The following is a 13,150-nucleotide window of genomic DNA, read 5'->3' as shown; positions in this document are numbered from 1 at the left end:
AAAAGGAGCAAATATACTGATTGCCTAAGTTACACAGCTCCTCATTCTTCAGTCTATTTATAAGTAAGAGGCAAATAACAAGGAAGTGAGCTGACATTTAAGAAAGCACGTCTCAGGGCAATTTGTCTTGGGATTATCCACTTTCATGCTGGGAGCTCACAAGTTCTAGAAACACAGCAAATCACCATGACTTGTGATCATAAAACCACAGTTAGAGTGTGTTGCCATGTCTTCTGAGGGCAGGAACTTGTGTTGTATTTCAGAAAAATGCTCAAATCAAAGATCAAAATAAAGCTAAGTGCTTAAAAAGCTGAGTTATTGAGAGCAGTCATCTCTCAAGTATCAATAAATAAGAAAATATTAGGACCTGTATTTATGTGTTTTTATTCTATCCTTTTATGTCTTTTTATGTTTGCTTTGTAACATTTATGATATGTTGAGACAGAAATTGTTGTACAGAAATAACATTTAAACATAAATGCACACATACATGTTAGGGGAGTGTGTTCAACCAGGGCTCCATGAGCACAAATTTACAGCCCTAATTCAGAGAACTATGTTGTGCAGATACCTTACTCTCCCGCTGTAACTAGAGAAGGGAAGTGTTCCATACTTACGGTCATTTTCTTCTTGAATTTCAATATTAACCATATCAATACAATTCTGAATTTCATTCCAGCTTAAGTTATCTTGCCCTTGGGATAAGGCTTCCTTTTTAATGGAGAGTAGTGCATTTCCGTAACTGTAGGAGAGAAACAGGCGTGATACTCATCAGGGACGTTCACTCTTTGTTCAAGTCACGCACCTTAAATTTGACACAGGTGGCCAAATGGGATGTGCTGAGGTTAGACACCATGTCAAATTGTCTTGTGCAGCTTTGCCACCATACACTGAGCTCATTGCTATTAATGCTGTTTTTTCAAAAAAATATTTATGTACAAATGCCGTTTAATGAAAATTCCTTAAATTCCAACCTCATACGTAACTCAAGTTTTCAATTCTGTGAAATTTCTTGTTTTTTAGTTACTAATTTTCCTTCCCTTTGCATGTCTTGGCTCTGCTCAGTCTTCAGATGACTGGATGATAAAATTCAGAATTACCATGGTTCTCAATCTTTCCATTGAGGGTCTTCTTTTCCTTTCTTTCCTCCCCTCCCCTCCTCTCCCCTCTCTCTTTCTTTCTTTTCTTTCCTTCCTTCCTTCTTTCCTTCCTTTTTTCTTATTCCTTCTGCAAATTCAAGCCTTGAGAGATCTTTTCCGTGGTAACCCTAACATAGCTGGGTTACCTTGTGGCTTAATAGGTTCAATGACACATCAAGTAAGATGCAAATGCAGTTCCAGAAACCTTGCTGAATAACACACAACTTCCCTGTACGTTTTCTTGAAGAGATGGTGCAGGAGTTGAACCAGAATATTCTAGAATTCCTCTTCACCTGCCCATTGCTCCTCAGGCTTTCAGGTAGCTACTCACAACCTCTCCTCTGCGTCTGCTCACTGTCACCTCATTTCTGACCCCTGACCTCCGTCCTCTGCACAGCCCTCTGGAAAACAGAGTTTGCTCAACACTCCGATTATTGTTCTTGTCTTGAGAAATTTTAGGAATAAAGGTTATCCATCCTGACATATTACTAAGAACTTTTCATTTCTCCATCATCAATTCTCCCATTCAAAAGTGATAGAACTTTTGTCATAACCATAAGCTAACCAGAGTGAGCTCTTCCAGGCCCAAGTACAGAAGCTCAATAGTTTAGTTTGCTTTTCATCTTTTTTTTTTTTTTTTTTGGAGGCAGTGGGGGAGGTCATTAGGTTTATTTCTTTATTCATTCATTCATTCATTCATTCATTCCAGTGGAGGTACTGGGGATTGAACCCAGGACCTCATGCATGCTAAGCACACACTCTACCACTGAGCTATCGCCTCCCCGCTGCTTTTGCATCTTTACACCAGGGCAGTAATGACCCATCCTCTATGGACATATTGTATCGCTATGCAGTCTGACCTCTGAATAGAACCTATGGAGATGCTAATAGTAGACGTTTAAAAGAAGTAACATCACACGGAGTCTAAAACTGTTTTCCTGGTTATGACAAATTTTCTTGAAGTTCTGCCCACTCCAAGATGGCACTGAGGTGCCTTCCACTGAGTGCAGCTTGAAAGAGAAAAACATCATTCAAAGTAGGAAGCAGTGGTGATGACTCATTTTCTGTGGCTGAACAAGGCATCATCAAACACAGGCTCAAAACTGTCTCAATGTCCCGTGTGAGAATTTCATCTTATCAAGAGTATGGAACCTAAGAAAATACTCTGCTCTACTTACTAGTAGCAATATATAATAAATAGCACTAAGCACAGTAACAGCATGGGTGAACGGCAACTCGCACCGGTTCGCATCCCTTAGAGGCGGGGACCATCCTGTAAGAAAGCCCAAAATCCTTACGGGCATTTCACATGCTTGACATCTAACGATGAGCCCATGGGGATAAAATGAAAAAGCTTAAGAATGAAAAGAGAAATTAAGGAAAACCCACAACCACCCATCATTTCTTTAGAAATGAACAAACACCAGCCAAAGGGAAACGATTTAAGGAGTAACACAACTGAGATCCACAGGCTTTCCATACAAGTGTTGGTCTCCAGTACAAAAGGGATCCACTTGGGAAAATATTCTGTAGTTTACCCAGACAGGTCTAGGTCTCTTTCTCCCCATCTCTCTCAGAGCTCTCCTGGCCATCTGCTACAGACGGACTAGTAAGGGTATCTTTCTAACAGACTTGGGAAGCTTTGAGAGGATTAAAATTCCACTTTCATTCCACAGACACTTATTAAGCACTAATTATGTGCAACACCTGTGGCAGGCAATATAGGGCGATTAGGAGGAGAAAGATGCAGCCTTTACTTCAAGGAGCTTTCAGTCCATTAGGCGGGATGACAAAAACTCAGAAAGTGTATAAAAGCAAAGTGCAAGAAAGGCCATAAAAGTAGAGACAGTCTGTCAGAGTAGAGGTAACGGGAGTTCCAAGGAAGAAGTGAAAGGAAATGCTTAGTGGTGGAGGACCTTGCCTGGGACAGGAAGTGAACCACACAATTCATTCTCAAAACTGTTATGCCGATGCAGAGTAGGTGTTTCTGTTGTGGGGGCTTGTTTTTGTGCTTTATAGATGAGGAGAAAGGGGCTTGGCTAGGAAGAGTCAAACTTAGATATCCTGGGCTCCAAGACTATTTTCCTCTAATCACATCCTGCTAGTTCTCAGAAGAGATGCCATTAGCTGGGGTGGGAGAAGCATGGAAACTGTTCATGGAAGCATCATCTTTGGCAGGGAGGCCTTGAAAGCCCAATGCCATGCCAGGCAGAGATGGGTGGCAGGCACCGTGTTCCCAGTGGGGAGAGGAGAATGCAGAGGAGCAGATTAGCCAGAATGAACACAGTGTATCCAGATCCAGCTTGTCTGGAGTGCAAAATAGGAGGAGGGATGTAGCTGGAGCAAAGGGCAGAACACGCTCAGAGAAGGAATCTGTTCTTAATTCAGATAAGAACAGGAGACAATCAAACAGAGGTGCATTATAAACATAGTTACATTTTAGGACAATTAACCTGGGAACTATGTATGCCTAGAGCCAATGCCAACCCTACGTTACTCTTGTGAGAATTGGACAAGAGAACCTCTCTGTGAAAACGCAGCCCCAAGGGTGGATGCCATGGTAAATTCGTAGAGACTCTGTAAGAGCTCATCAAGGTGGCCCTGCCTAGTACCCATACACTATGAAAAACTTGTACAACCATAAGGGAGAAGCCCAGTGTTCCTTAAACTTGAAAACCTGCCAACTTGGGCTCCCAAGAACTGGGTTAAAAGCTGACATGGAAACTGAAATGTTGAGGCTCTGGAAGATGACTTGGAGCCAATGTAACGGTCAATAGAAGAACCAAAGGGGACCCTGGAATTTCAAGTCAGCATTGGGTCATCCAGGTGACCCAGAAAGTGCTTAAATCAAATTTTTAAAAGATTATTTAAACACAAATTTTTAAAGTTTTTCATACAGAATACTTGAACTCTGAAGCTGTATTTGTGGCCCTAGTTGAAAAACCACAGGAATAAAAGTGGTTCTCAAATAGGGCATAGGACCATTACCTTAATGCACTATTTGCAAACTGGCACGGGAGCAGAGAGGAGTTCTAATAATCCAAATAGATGACCTGGAGAGAGACGGTACCATCATTTAGAGGGCAATGGCCAAGGATGCTCAGTCTGTGGGACAGTCTTGATAATTATCTCATCAACATGCCCTATGTCACTGTGAGGCTTCATTAGGGAGTGACCAACTCTGTCTTCTCTAGCACTGAGAGGCAGCAGCAAAGCCTTGTTAAGTAAGAACCAATGAGGACAGAAAAGACATAGGAAGACCAGTTGGAGGTTATTACGGAAGCAAAGGTCTAAATGAGGTGGGCACTGAGAAATGGAAACATTATGCAGAGTTATCATGCACAGGGATTGGCTACTGTCTGGGAGAAAAGTGAGCAGGCTATTCACAGCACTAGGGTGCCCCACAGAGGACAGAGGAAAACTCAAGTCAACATGAGGTTTCTAAGCTTGGAGGAGAGGATGTACCATTAAATATAAACAGTGGAGGTAGAAATAAATTACTTTGGAAATAGACTTACAGAAGTTATAGGAAACAGGTGGTCAAATTTAAGACATGTAAGAGCACTTACATGACTTTTTTACATGCTTTTAGACGACTAAAAACAAGGAAAATCTGTCCTCCTACTTTTGGGCCATTCTCTACATAGACAAGCGGTCAAAACCATTTTTTAAAAATTGAAGTCTCTTTTATTTTTCCTGTACAACTGTACATGACCCCAGAGAATCACTCAACCTATCTCTTTCAGAAGTTCCAGAACAAGTATCTGAAAAGTTCTTTTGTCAAAATCTGTGAAGACATCTCCCCCTGGTGGTCACAAGAATCCAGGATGGAAATTCACTTCTTTTAACTTGGGCTTTTGTCTTAATCTCTAGTTGGGCTCCTTATTCCTGCCCCTTAATTTTCTCTCTAGATCTGCTATAGTGTTTTAAAACTCTATCAACTATACTATCGAGTAGCCTATTTCAGGAACATGAAATGAAAGACACTAAATTGTTACCCACTGCCATGATCCACTGTGGTCTCAGTATTCCTTTGGTTTAGCCATCAGAAGAATAGGGTTTTGGGCGCAAATGCCCAACTTTGGGTCCATAAATTCAGATTTAATTTCCTCAACAGTAAAATAAGAAAACTGGACTGAACGATTATTAAGGTTGCTCCCCACTCTTCTATACTCTGTTGTCTCCAAAAGAAGCCCAAGAGAAAACTATACTTTCAACTTTTATTTTTAGCCTATCAAATTCTTTTTGCTAATGACAAAGTCAGTCAGTAATTGCCACAGGATGATCCTCCTTAGACTTTTTGTTCCTCTACAAGGAATACTGCAGAGAAGAGCTCTAATATTAGAAGGACTCTTAGAACAAAGCAGACTAGCTCTCAAGAAAATAAGCATGGATATATGGATTTCTTCAGCAAGAACAAATCCTTCGGGGGAGAGTGTACTCAGTGGTAGAATGCATGCTTAGAATGCACAAGGTTCTGAGTTTAATCCCCAGCACCTCTGTTAAAATAAAACAACAACAACAACAACAACAAAATAAAATAAACCTAATTACACCCCCCCTTAAAAAAAACCCCAAAACAAAAAACAAGAACAAATCCTTAATTTGTGAGATCTGCCAAACACACATTTCTGCACTGAAAGGTTTGGAAAATGTTCCCTTACCGATCCACACATGTCTCGTCCAGATTGTTGAAACCCATTGTTGGGCTTCTGAGTTGATTTTGCACAGACACAAGATCGTTGCTTTCCAAGGCCTGGTTTAGTAAAGCAACAGCAGACAGCATTTCCACTGCAATCAAGAGCTCCTCATGGGCCAAGTAGTTCTGTTGGAAAACACATGGCAATATAAACTCTACCAATCACACACCTCGTGTATGTGGTGGGGGCTCAGAATGCACACTTCAAAGAACAATGAAAAGTCAAAGGTTATGAGAACAGAGAGGGCTTTCTGGCCACCTATCTTTCACTGGCTTTAAAGAACAGGTAAATGAGCTTATTTGTATCAAGGGTCGGGGAGGGATAAATTAGGAGGCTACAGTTAGCAGATACAAACTAGTGTATATAAAATAGATATACGACAAGGTTATACTGTATAGTGCAGGGAACTATATAAGATACCTTATAATACCCTAAAATAGGGAAGAATCAGAAGAAGAAAAAAAGTAAGTCTAACTGAATCACTTTGTTATATACCAGAAACGAACACAACATTATAAATCAACTACTTCAATCAATCAAAAAAAAAAAAAAAACCAGTAAATGGCTTCCTTTGATCATTTCAGGGACTGAGTTAACTACAACCCTTAGTTATGATTCCACAAACATCTGCATTGCCATGGCTGACTCCTACTCCCAGCTATATTGGCTGCTTACAAGCTCACTCTTACCAAATTATTAAGTCAAGGATTAGATAACATTGTTACTGCCCTAGAGTGAGGTAAGATTTTAGCATAGCTAACAGTTTTCAGTTTGAATTATGAATAAGGAAAAGAGGGGAGACTTTCAACTAAAGGTTATAATCCCAGAAAAGTAAATCAAATTTTTAAGCCAAGAATATTAATTCTATTCTTAAAAAGTTAATCTAAGTCACATTTTTATAATTGGGTAGAAAAATTTAAATGTACCCTAAGGTATAGATATTTGAAGAAATGTGAGGTAAAGCTTTAAGTAAAGCAAGTGAGGATTTGGCTTATTTTAAAAGTACATCTCAAATTTCAGAACATCTTCCTTCTTCAACATTCTCTTCCATTTAACTAGTTTATATTGACTTGGCTCAACTTCAAAAGGGTTATTTCTTCCATCACACTGAAGGAACAGAAAGGGAGCATGGGAAAAAAAAAACAAGCCTGATATCTATCTTTACATTTAGGATATTATAGATATAGTTAATATATATAATGTAACATTTATATTAAAATGCATTATAGCTTTCTAAGAAAGCACAGAAATCTCTCAGCAAATCGATTTTAGCTTAACAAAGTATAATTTTACCTTCCAAAGTAAATGGGAAGAAGGATTTTTTTACAGGAAACACGTAAGTTTTACCTAAATATCTTACATTAATGCATAAGGAAGGTATCAAATTACAAGTAAAGAGCAGAATGGAATCATTTGAGATTTACCACAGATATCTGAAGTGGTACACAGCCGAAGGGATAAGGACACACAGAGAAGAAATGGTGCGCTGGACCACTGTGGGCTGAGTACTGATTATTTGGGGATGAATGACCATGCTGGAGCCGAGGCAGCCTGGGACCTCACAGCTAGAGAGGTGGGGGACAATTATTAATAATTAATAATTAATTTCACCTAAGTGGAATTTTAAAAAATAACTTATTTTTCTTTTATTACAAAATACAGTTGACCATTGAATGACACCGAGATTAGGGGCATCGACACTCCATGCAGTTGAAAATATGCATATAATTTATCCTCTGTATAAGTGGTTTTTCCATATACTGGTTCCTCCATATCCAAGGTTCTGCATCCTTGGATTCAACCAACTGCAGATGGTGTCGTACTATAGAATTTACTATAGAAGAAAATCCACACATAAGGGGCCTGCACAGTTCATACCCCTGTTGTTTAAGGATCAGCTGTAGTATCTTTCTATTTATAAAACATAGTAAGTCTTCATAAGCAGGGATAAGAAAACAAATCCTACTGCCCAAGTTCTTTAATAATGTAATAAAATAATAATAATAAAAGTGATACACACTTTCATTAACTTTTAATTTGTGTAAACATTCATAGAGATTTTGGGGTTTTTAAAACTATTTTTCTTTTATTATTGTTAAAAACAAGATAATGCTGTATATTTTAATCTCATTTTTCCACCTGATAGTAGGAAGTGCGATCTGTTATCAGTTAAACATGTGGTTTGTTTCTTGCTTCCCTGTATCACAGACAATGCTGGGAAACATCCCTTTGTGGCTACAACTTCCTGATCATCTTCTTTAGGCTTATTTCCTGGCAATGTAATTGTTAGGATAACGGGTAACAGCCTCTGATAAATGCATTACTAAGATCACCCTCCAGAAAGGTTGCATCTTTCTGGATGCATGTTCCAATCACTGTGTGGGGGACGCCCACTGCCCCAAACTTATACCTGCACTAGGTAAGAGCTCTCTACTAATCTTGATCTCTGAAAATAACTGTATTTTGCTTTACTTTCTTGGTGGAGCAGTATTGCTTCTGATTTTTAAGATACAATGTCCTTCCATCTTTCCTTAGAACTTTAATTTTTAAATTATTTGCTGCATTTAACCTTTTATGTGAGAAATTTATTCTGATATGTATAGTGAGGTAATGTTTTCTTTCCCAAATGATTAAACACTTGTAAGATTTCACTCCTTTTCCTACCTTTTCGAAACCCTAGCTCTTTCATATACTAAATTCTTGGCTCTGCTTCTAGCACTTTTCATCCTATACTAGGATAGAGCTCTTACTTACTATAACCTTATATGCTTATTACTGTTAGCATAGTAAGGGGCATACATTTACAAACATCAAGGCCACAGTGCTAATGTTCTTGGTTGCAGATTTCTAGAAATGCAGATTCAGAGCTTATTTCTATATCAAAAAGCATTACATATTTTTTTTAAAAAAAATTTCACTATAGTTATTAAATTATCCAAAGTTTTCCAAAAATCACCCAGAGAATAAGAACAACCAGTTTTCAACACGTATTTGTCAGAGCGTGGCCACATTTCCTAACTGAGCTCAGATTCCAGTAGATGAAAAGCAGGAGTTAAAGAGGAAGGTGGCCGTGGAACTGGCACAAGGAGGCCAGTGAGACCAGGGACTGGCACAAGTTAAAGACTCTACACTCCCACTCACCTTTCCTAAACAGCCTTCCTCACTGCTTGGACTCAGAATTCACATCTCTGTACCCAGAGCCTCCTGTGACTTACCATGGCGTTCTGTTTCTGGAGGTTGAAGAGCTCGGTCTGATACATCGCAGCAGCAAAGGGATACACAGCAGGCAGCTGGGCCTCGGGTTTCTCCAGTGCGAGCAGCGTATTCTCAGGGTCGCCTTCTGGAATGACAGCGTTGATGTGGTCCACCGCAGCCAGCCCTGAGGGTGGGGACACATCCGTCAGATGTTTGCTTTTCCCACTGCAGCCTGACCCAACCAGCCCATCTTTCCAAGGATTAGAACCTAAGTAGTCACTTACTGTGAACTCTGAAAAGCTGCAGTTGAATAGTAGGCAAAGGCTTGGAAATGGCAGCTTGTATTTGGAAGTCAGCCCAATCCTTGAAGCTGGTCCCCACAAAAACCTCACTACTGAGGGAGCTGGAGGTATGCGGTCATTCCTGTCTCGTGTGACTTCCCTACCAAATCCTTCCCTTCGGGACCAGCTTTGGTCCCATCTTTTCCATGGAGCCTTCACATTGTTCCAGTTCCTGAGGACTTCACACCTTGGGACTCCCCACAGTATTTAGAGCTGGGCCATGTACATCCAGCAGGCATTGTTCTTTAATGCTCTTGGTGTGTTCGTACTGCCTCCTCGAGGAGACTAAAGCGATGTGAAGACTAGAGCAAGACTTGCCCTACTGCTGTACCCTCCCTCTGAATCAGCACCGTGGAAAACCCCCAGGGGACGCCCAGACACACTGCTGCTTAATATGGATGGTATTAGCTCTCCAAAAATCCTCCCTCATCTCTTGTGCTCTGTAAAGTGTGATTCTTAAGGAAAAATAATTTCAGATATTTTTAAGAAAAATTACAGCCAAAATTCGTATGATTAAATAATTCTGTGTTAGTATGTTAGTTCTCCCTTATTCTTAGGGGATATGTTCCAAGAATCCTAGTGGGTGCCTGAAACCATGGATAGTACTGAACATTTTATATACATTTTTTTCCTATCCATACATGTCTAAGATAAAATTAAATTTATAAGTTAGGCATAGTAAGAAATTAACAACAATAACTAATAATAAAATAGAAAAATTGTAACAGTGTACTATAACAAAAGTGGTCTTTCAAAATGCTTTTTTTCTTCTTTCATTGAGGTATAGTTGACTTACAATATTATATTATTTATAAGTGTACAACATAGTGATTCAGTAGTTTTACAGATTATATGCCACAGTTATTACCATATGATTAACTATACTTCCTGCACAGTACATTACCTCCTTGTGACTTCTTCATTTGATAGTTGGTAGTTTGTATCTTTTAATCCCCTTCACCATTTCTCCCATCCCATCCACCTCCCCTCTGGCAACCACTATTTTATTCTCTTTATCTATGACTCTTACGGTTTTACCTGTCATGTGTTTTGTTTTTTAGATTCCACACATAAATGAAAACATACAGCATTTCTCTTTTTTGGTATGACTTATTTCACTCAGCATACACTTTGGAGTATAGCTTGAAGTCAGGGAGCATGGTATCTCCAGCTTTATTCTTTTTCTAATGATTGCTTTGGCAATTTGGGGTCTTTGGTAGGTCCATACAAATTTTAAGATTATTCTGGTCCAGTGGAAAATGCCACAGGAATTTTGATAGGGATTGCATTGACTCTATACATTAGTTTGGGTAGAATGGACATTTTAACAATATAAATTCTTCTAATCCATGAAAATAAAATATCTTACCATTTATGTGTGTCTTTGGTTCTAGGACGCACTGTGGATACCAAAATCTGCAGACTCTCAAGTTCCACAGTCAGCCCTCTATACCCGCAGTTCCACATCTGTGCATTCAAAACCAACCTCAGACCATGTAGTACTGCTATGTATTTACCGAAAAAAAAAAAATTCGTGTATAAGTGGACCCACACAGTTCAAACCTGTGTTGTTGAAGGGTCAACTGTATTTGCCTTTACTAGTGAGATATCCTCTTCATATATTTTCTTATTTCTTGTTATTGCCCTTTTTTTGGGGGGGTGCTTAAAGAAGAGCCTTTAACAGTTCTTGCAAAGTCAGTTTAATGGTGATAAACTCTTAGGATTTGCTTGTCTGGGCAATTCTTTCTCTTTCAGTTCTGAAGGGTAACATTGCCTGGTAGAGTATCCTTGGTTGCAGGTGTTTTTTCCTTCAAGCAGTTAAATATATCATGCAACTCCATTCTAGACTGTAAAGTTTCTGCTGAAAACTCAGCTGATAGCCTTACAGGGTTCCTTTGAATATGACTCCTTCTCTCTTGCTGCCCTTACATTTCTCTCTTTAACGTTTGCCATTTTAGTTGCGATATATTTTGATGTGGATCTCTTTGGGTTCATCTTGTTTGGGACTCTTTGTGCTTCCGGGACCTGGATATCTGTTTCTTTTCCCAGGTTAGGGAAGTTTTCAGCCATTATTTCATCAAATACGTTTTCTGCCCCTTTCTTTCCTCCTTCTAGGACCCCTATAAATGCTAATGTTAGTACAATGATGCTGTCCCAAAGGTCCCCTAAACAATTTCTATTTTTAAAATTTGTTTCTTCTTGCTGTTCTGGTTGGGTGATTCCCACTATTCTGCCTTCCAGGGTGCTTATGTGTTCTTCTCTATCATCTAATCTGCTGTTGATTCTTCTAGCATATTTTTCATTTCAGTCATTATACTCTTCAGTTCTGACTGGTTCTTTTTTATTTTCTAATCTTTTTTCCTCTATTCTCCCAAATTCAGTGAGGATTTTTATTTTTATTTTGGATTCTTTATTGGGTAAGTTACTGATCTCCACTTCATCAGGTTTTTTTTTTTTTTCACCTCCCCATAGAGTTTTATCTTGTTCTTTCATTTAGAACATATTCCTCTGTCTTCTCATTTTGTTTGACTTTATGCGTTTGTCTCTATGAATTATGCAAAACAAATCTCTCTCCCGGTCTTGATGGTGTGCCCTCATACAGAAACGTCCCTATGCAGTCTGCATGTGTTGGAGCCAAAGGCGGGCTGGGAGGCATGCTTGTGAGGTCTTGGCAGGCTGGAAAGAACACTAGGCGCTTTCCAATCTTCTGTCTCCGTGCTGGGACTCGGAGCAAGTAAGTATGTGTGTGAGCCCTTTAAGAGCAGAGTTTTGGTTTCCAACAGCCCTCTGGCTCTCCTGGTAGCAAGGTCCACTGGTTTTCAAAATCAGTTAACAGGGCTCATCTTCCTCGTGTTTGTCCCCAAGGCTGGAGCACCCAATGTGGGGTTTGAACCCCTTGCTCATTAGAGAAGACCTCTGCGTTTGTGACACCACTTTCCACTTGTGGGTCACCTGCTGGGGGTGTGGGTCCTGCCTAGATCACTTCTCTTCCCCTTCTATGGTCTTAATGTGATTTCTCCTCTATATCCTTAATTGCAGAAGAGCTGTTCTAGTCTTCAAGTCATTCTCAGAGAGACTTGTTCTATATGTAATTGTAGTTTTGGTGTGGCTGTTGGAGGAAGCGAGCTCAGGGTCTTCCTACTCTGCCTTCTTGATCTTGTCTCCTTAAAATGTTTTATTGTACAAATTGAATGCCATTTCCATCTTAACTAAGCACTTATCATGACAGTGGCTGGAATTTTACAGTTTGAGGTGAATCAGTAAGATACTAACTAATATACATAAAATAGATAAACAACAAGTTTCTACTATATAGCACAGGGAACTATATTCAATATCTTATAGTAACTTATGGTGAAAAAAATATGAACACAAATATATGTATGTTCATGTATGATTGAAGCATTATGCTATATATCAGAAATTGACACAACACTGTAAACTGATGATATTTCTCTAAAATATATATATATACAATAAAAACAAACAAAAACAAACTAGCACGAATTTCTTTTTCCTTCTTCACAATTTCACGGATAGATGATTTATTCTTACCATAGATCTTAGTAACCTCACCAAACAATTTTTGTGTCTTTCCTTATTAAGTCAAGAACTTTCACCTTTTCACTTAAAGAAAACACTTTACAGTTTCTCTTTGGCATATTCAGATTGCCAGCATCACTACTCTTGCGCTTTGGGGGCTATTATTAAATAAAGTAAGGGTGATGAACACAAGCATTGCAATACCATGATGACTGATATGATAACTGAAATG

At 39.2% G+C, this 13,150-nt stretch overlaps 2 protein-coding genes across 3 annotated transcripts in view; one reads left to right on the top strand and one right to left on the bottom strand.

Moving 5' to 3' along the window:
* Positions 1-13,150, bottom strand: part of IQGAP2 (IQ motif containing GTPase activating protein 2) — a 264,022-nt gene that overhangs the window by 86,785 nt on the left and 164,087 nt on the right. Inside the window, exons 10-12 of the mRNA XM_006186715.3 lie at positions 9,055-9,218; positions 5,804-5,964; positions 618-742 (exon numbers count right to left, since the gene is read on the bottom strand). Coding sequence (XP_006186777.2) covers positions 618-742; positions 5,804-5,964; positions 9,055-9,218 — 450 coding nt within the window. The remainder of the gene's footprint in view (positions 1-617; positions 743-5,803; positions 5,965-9,054; positions 9,219-13,150) is intronic.
* Positions 1-13,150, top strand: part of F2RL2 (coagulation factor II thrombin receptor like 2) — a 34,654-nt gene that overhangs the window by 18,619 nt on the left and 2,885 nt on the right. The window contains exon 4 of one of the 2 annotated variants that reach the window (XM_032474523.1): positions 10,770-11,071. The exons of the other annotated variant lie outside the window; for it this stretch is intronic. Within the exon in view, the coding sequence (XP_032330414.1) occupies positions 10,770-11,056 (287 nt within the window). The 3' untranslated portion in view covers positions 11,057-11,071. Of the gene's footprint in view, positions 1-10,769; positions 11,072-13,150 lie in introns of those variants that run through there. 2 annotated transcript variants of the gene reach the window in all.

Source organism: Camelus ferus, chromosome 3 (genome assembly GCF_009834535.1).
Source record: "Camelus ferus isolate YT-003-E chromosome 3, BCGSAC_Cfer_1.0, whole genome shotgun sequence".
Lineage (NCBI taxonomy): Eukaryota > Metazoa > Chordata > Mammalia > Artiodactyla > Camelidae > Camelus > Camelus ferus.
Note: the sequence above shows the minus strand (reverse complement) of the source record. Positions and strands in the feature narration are given on the sequence as shown.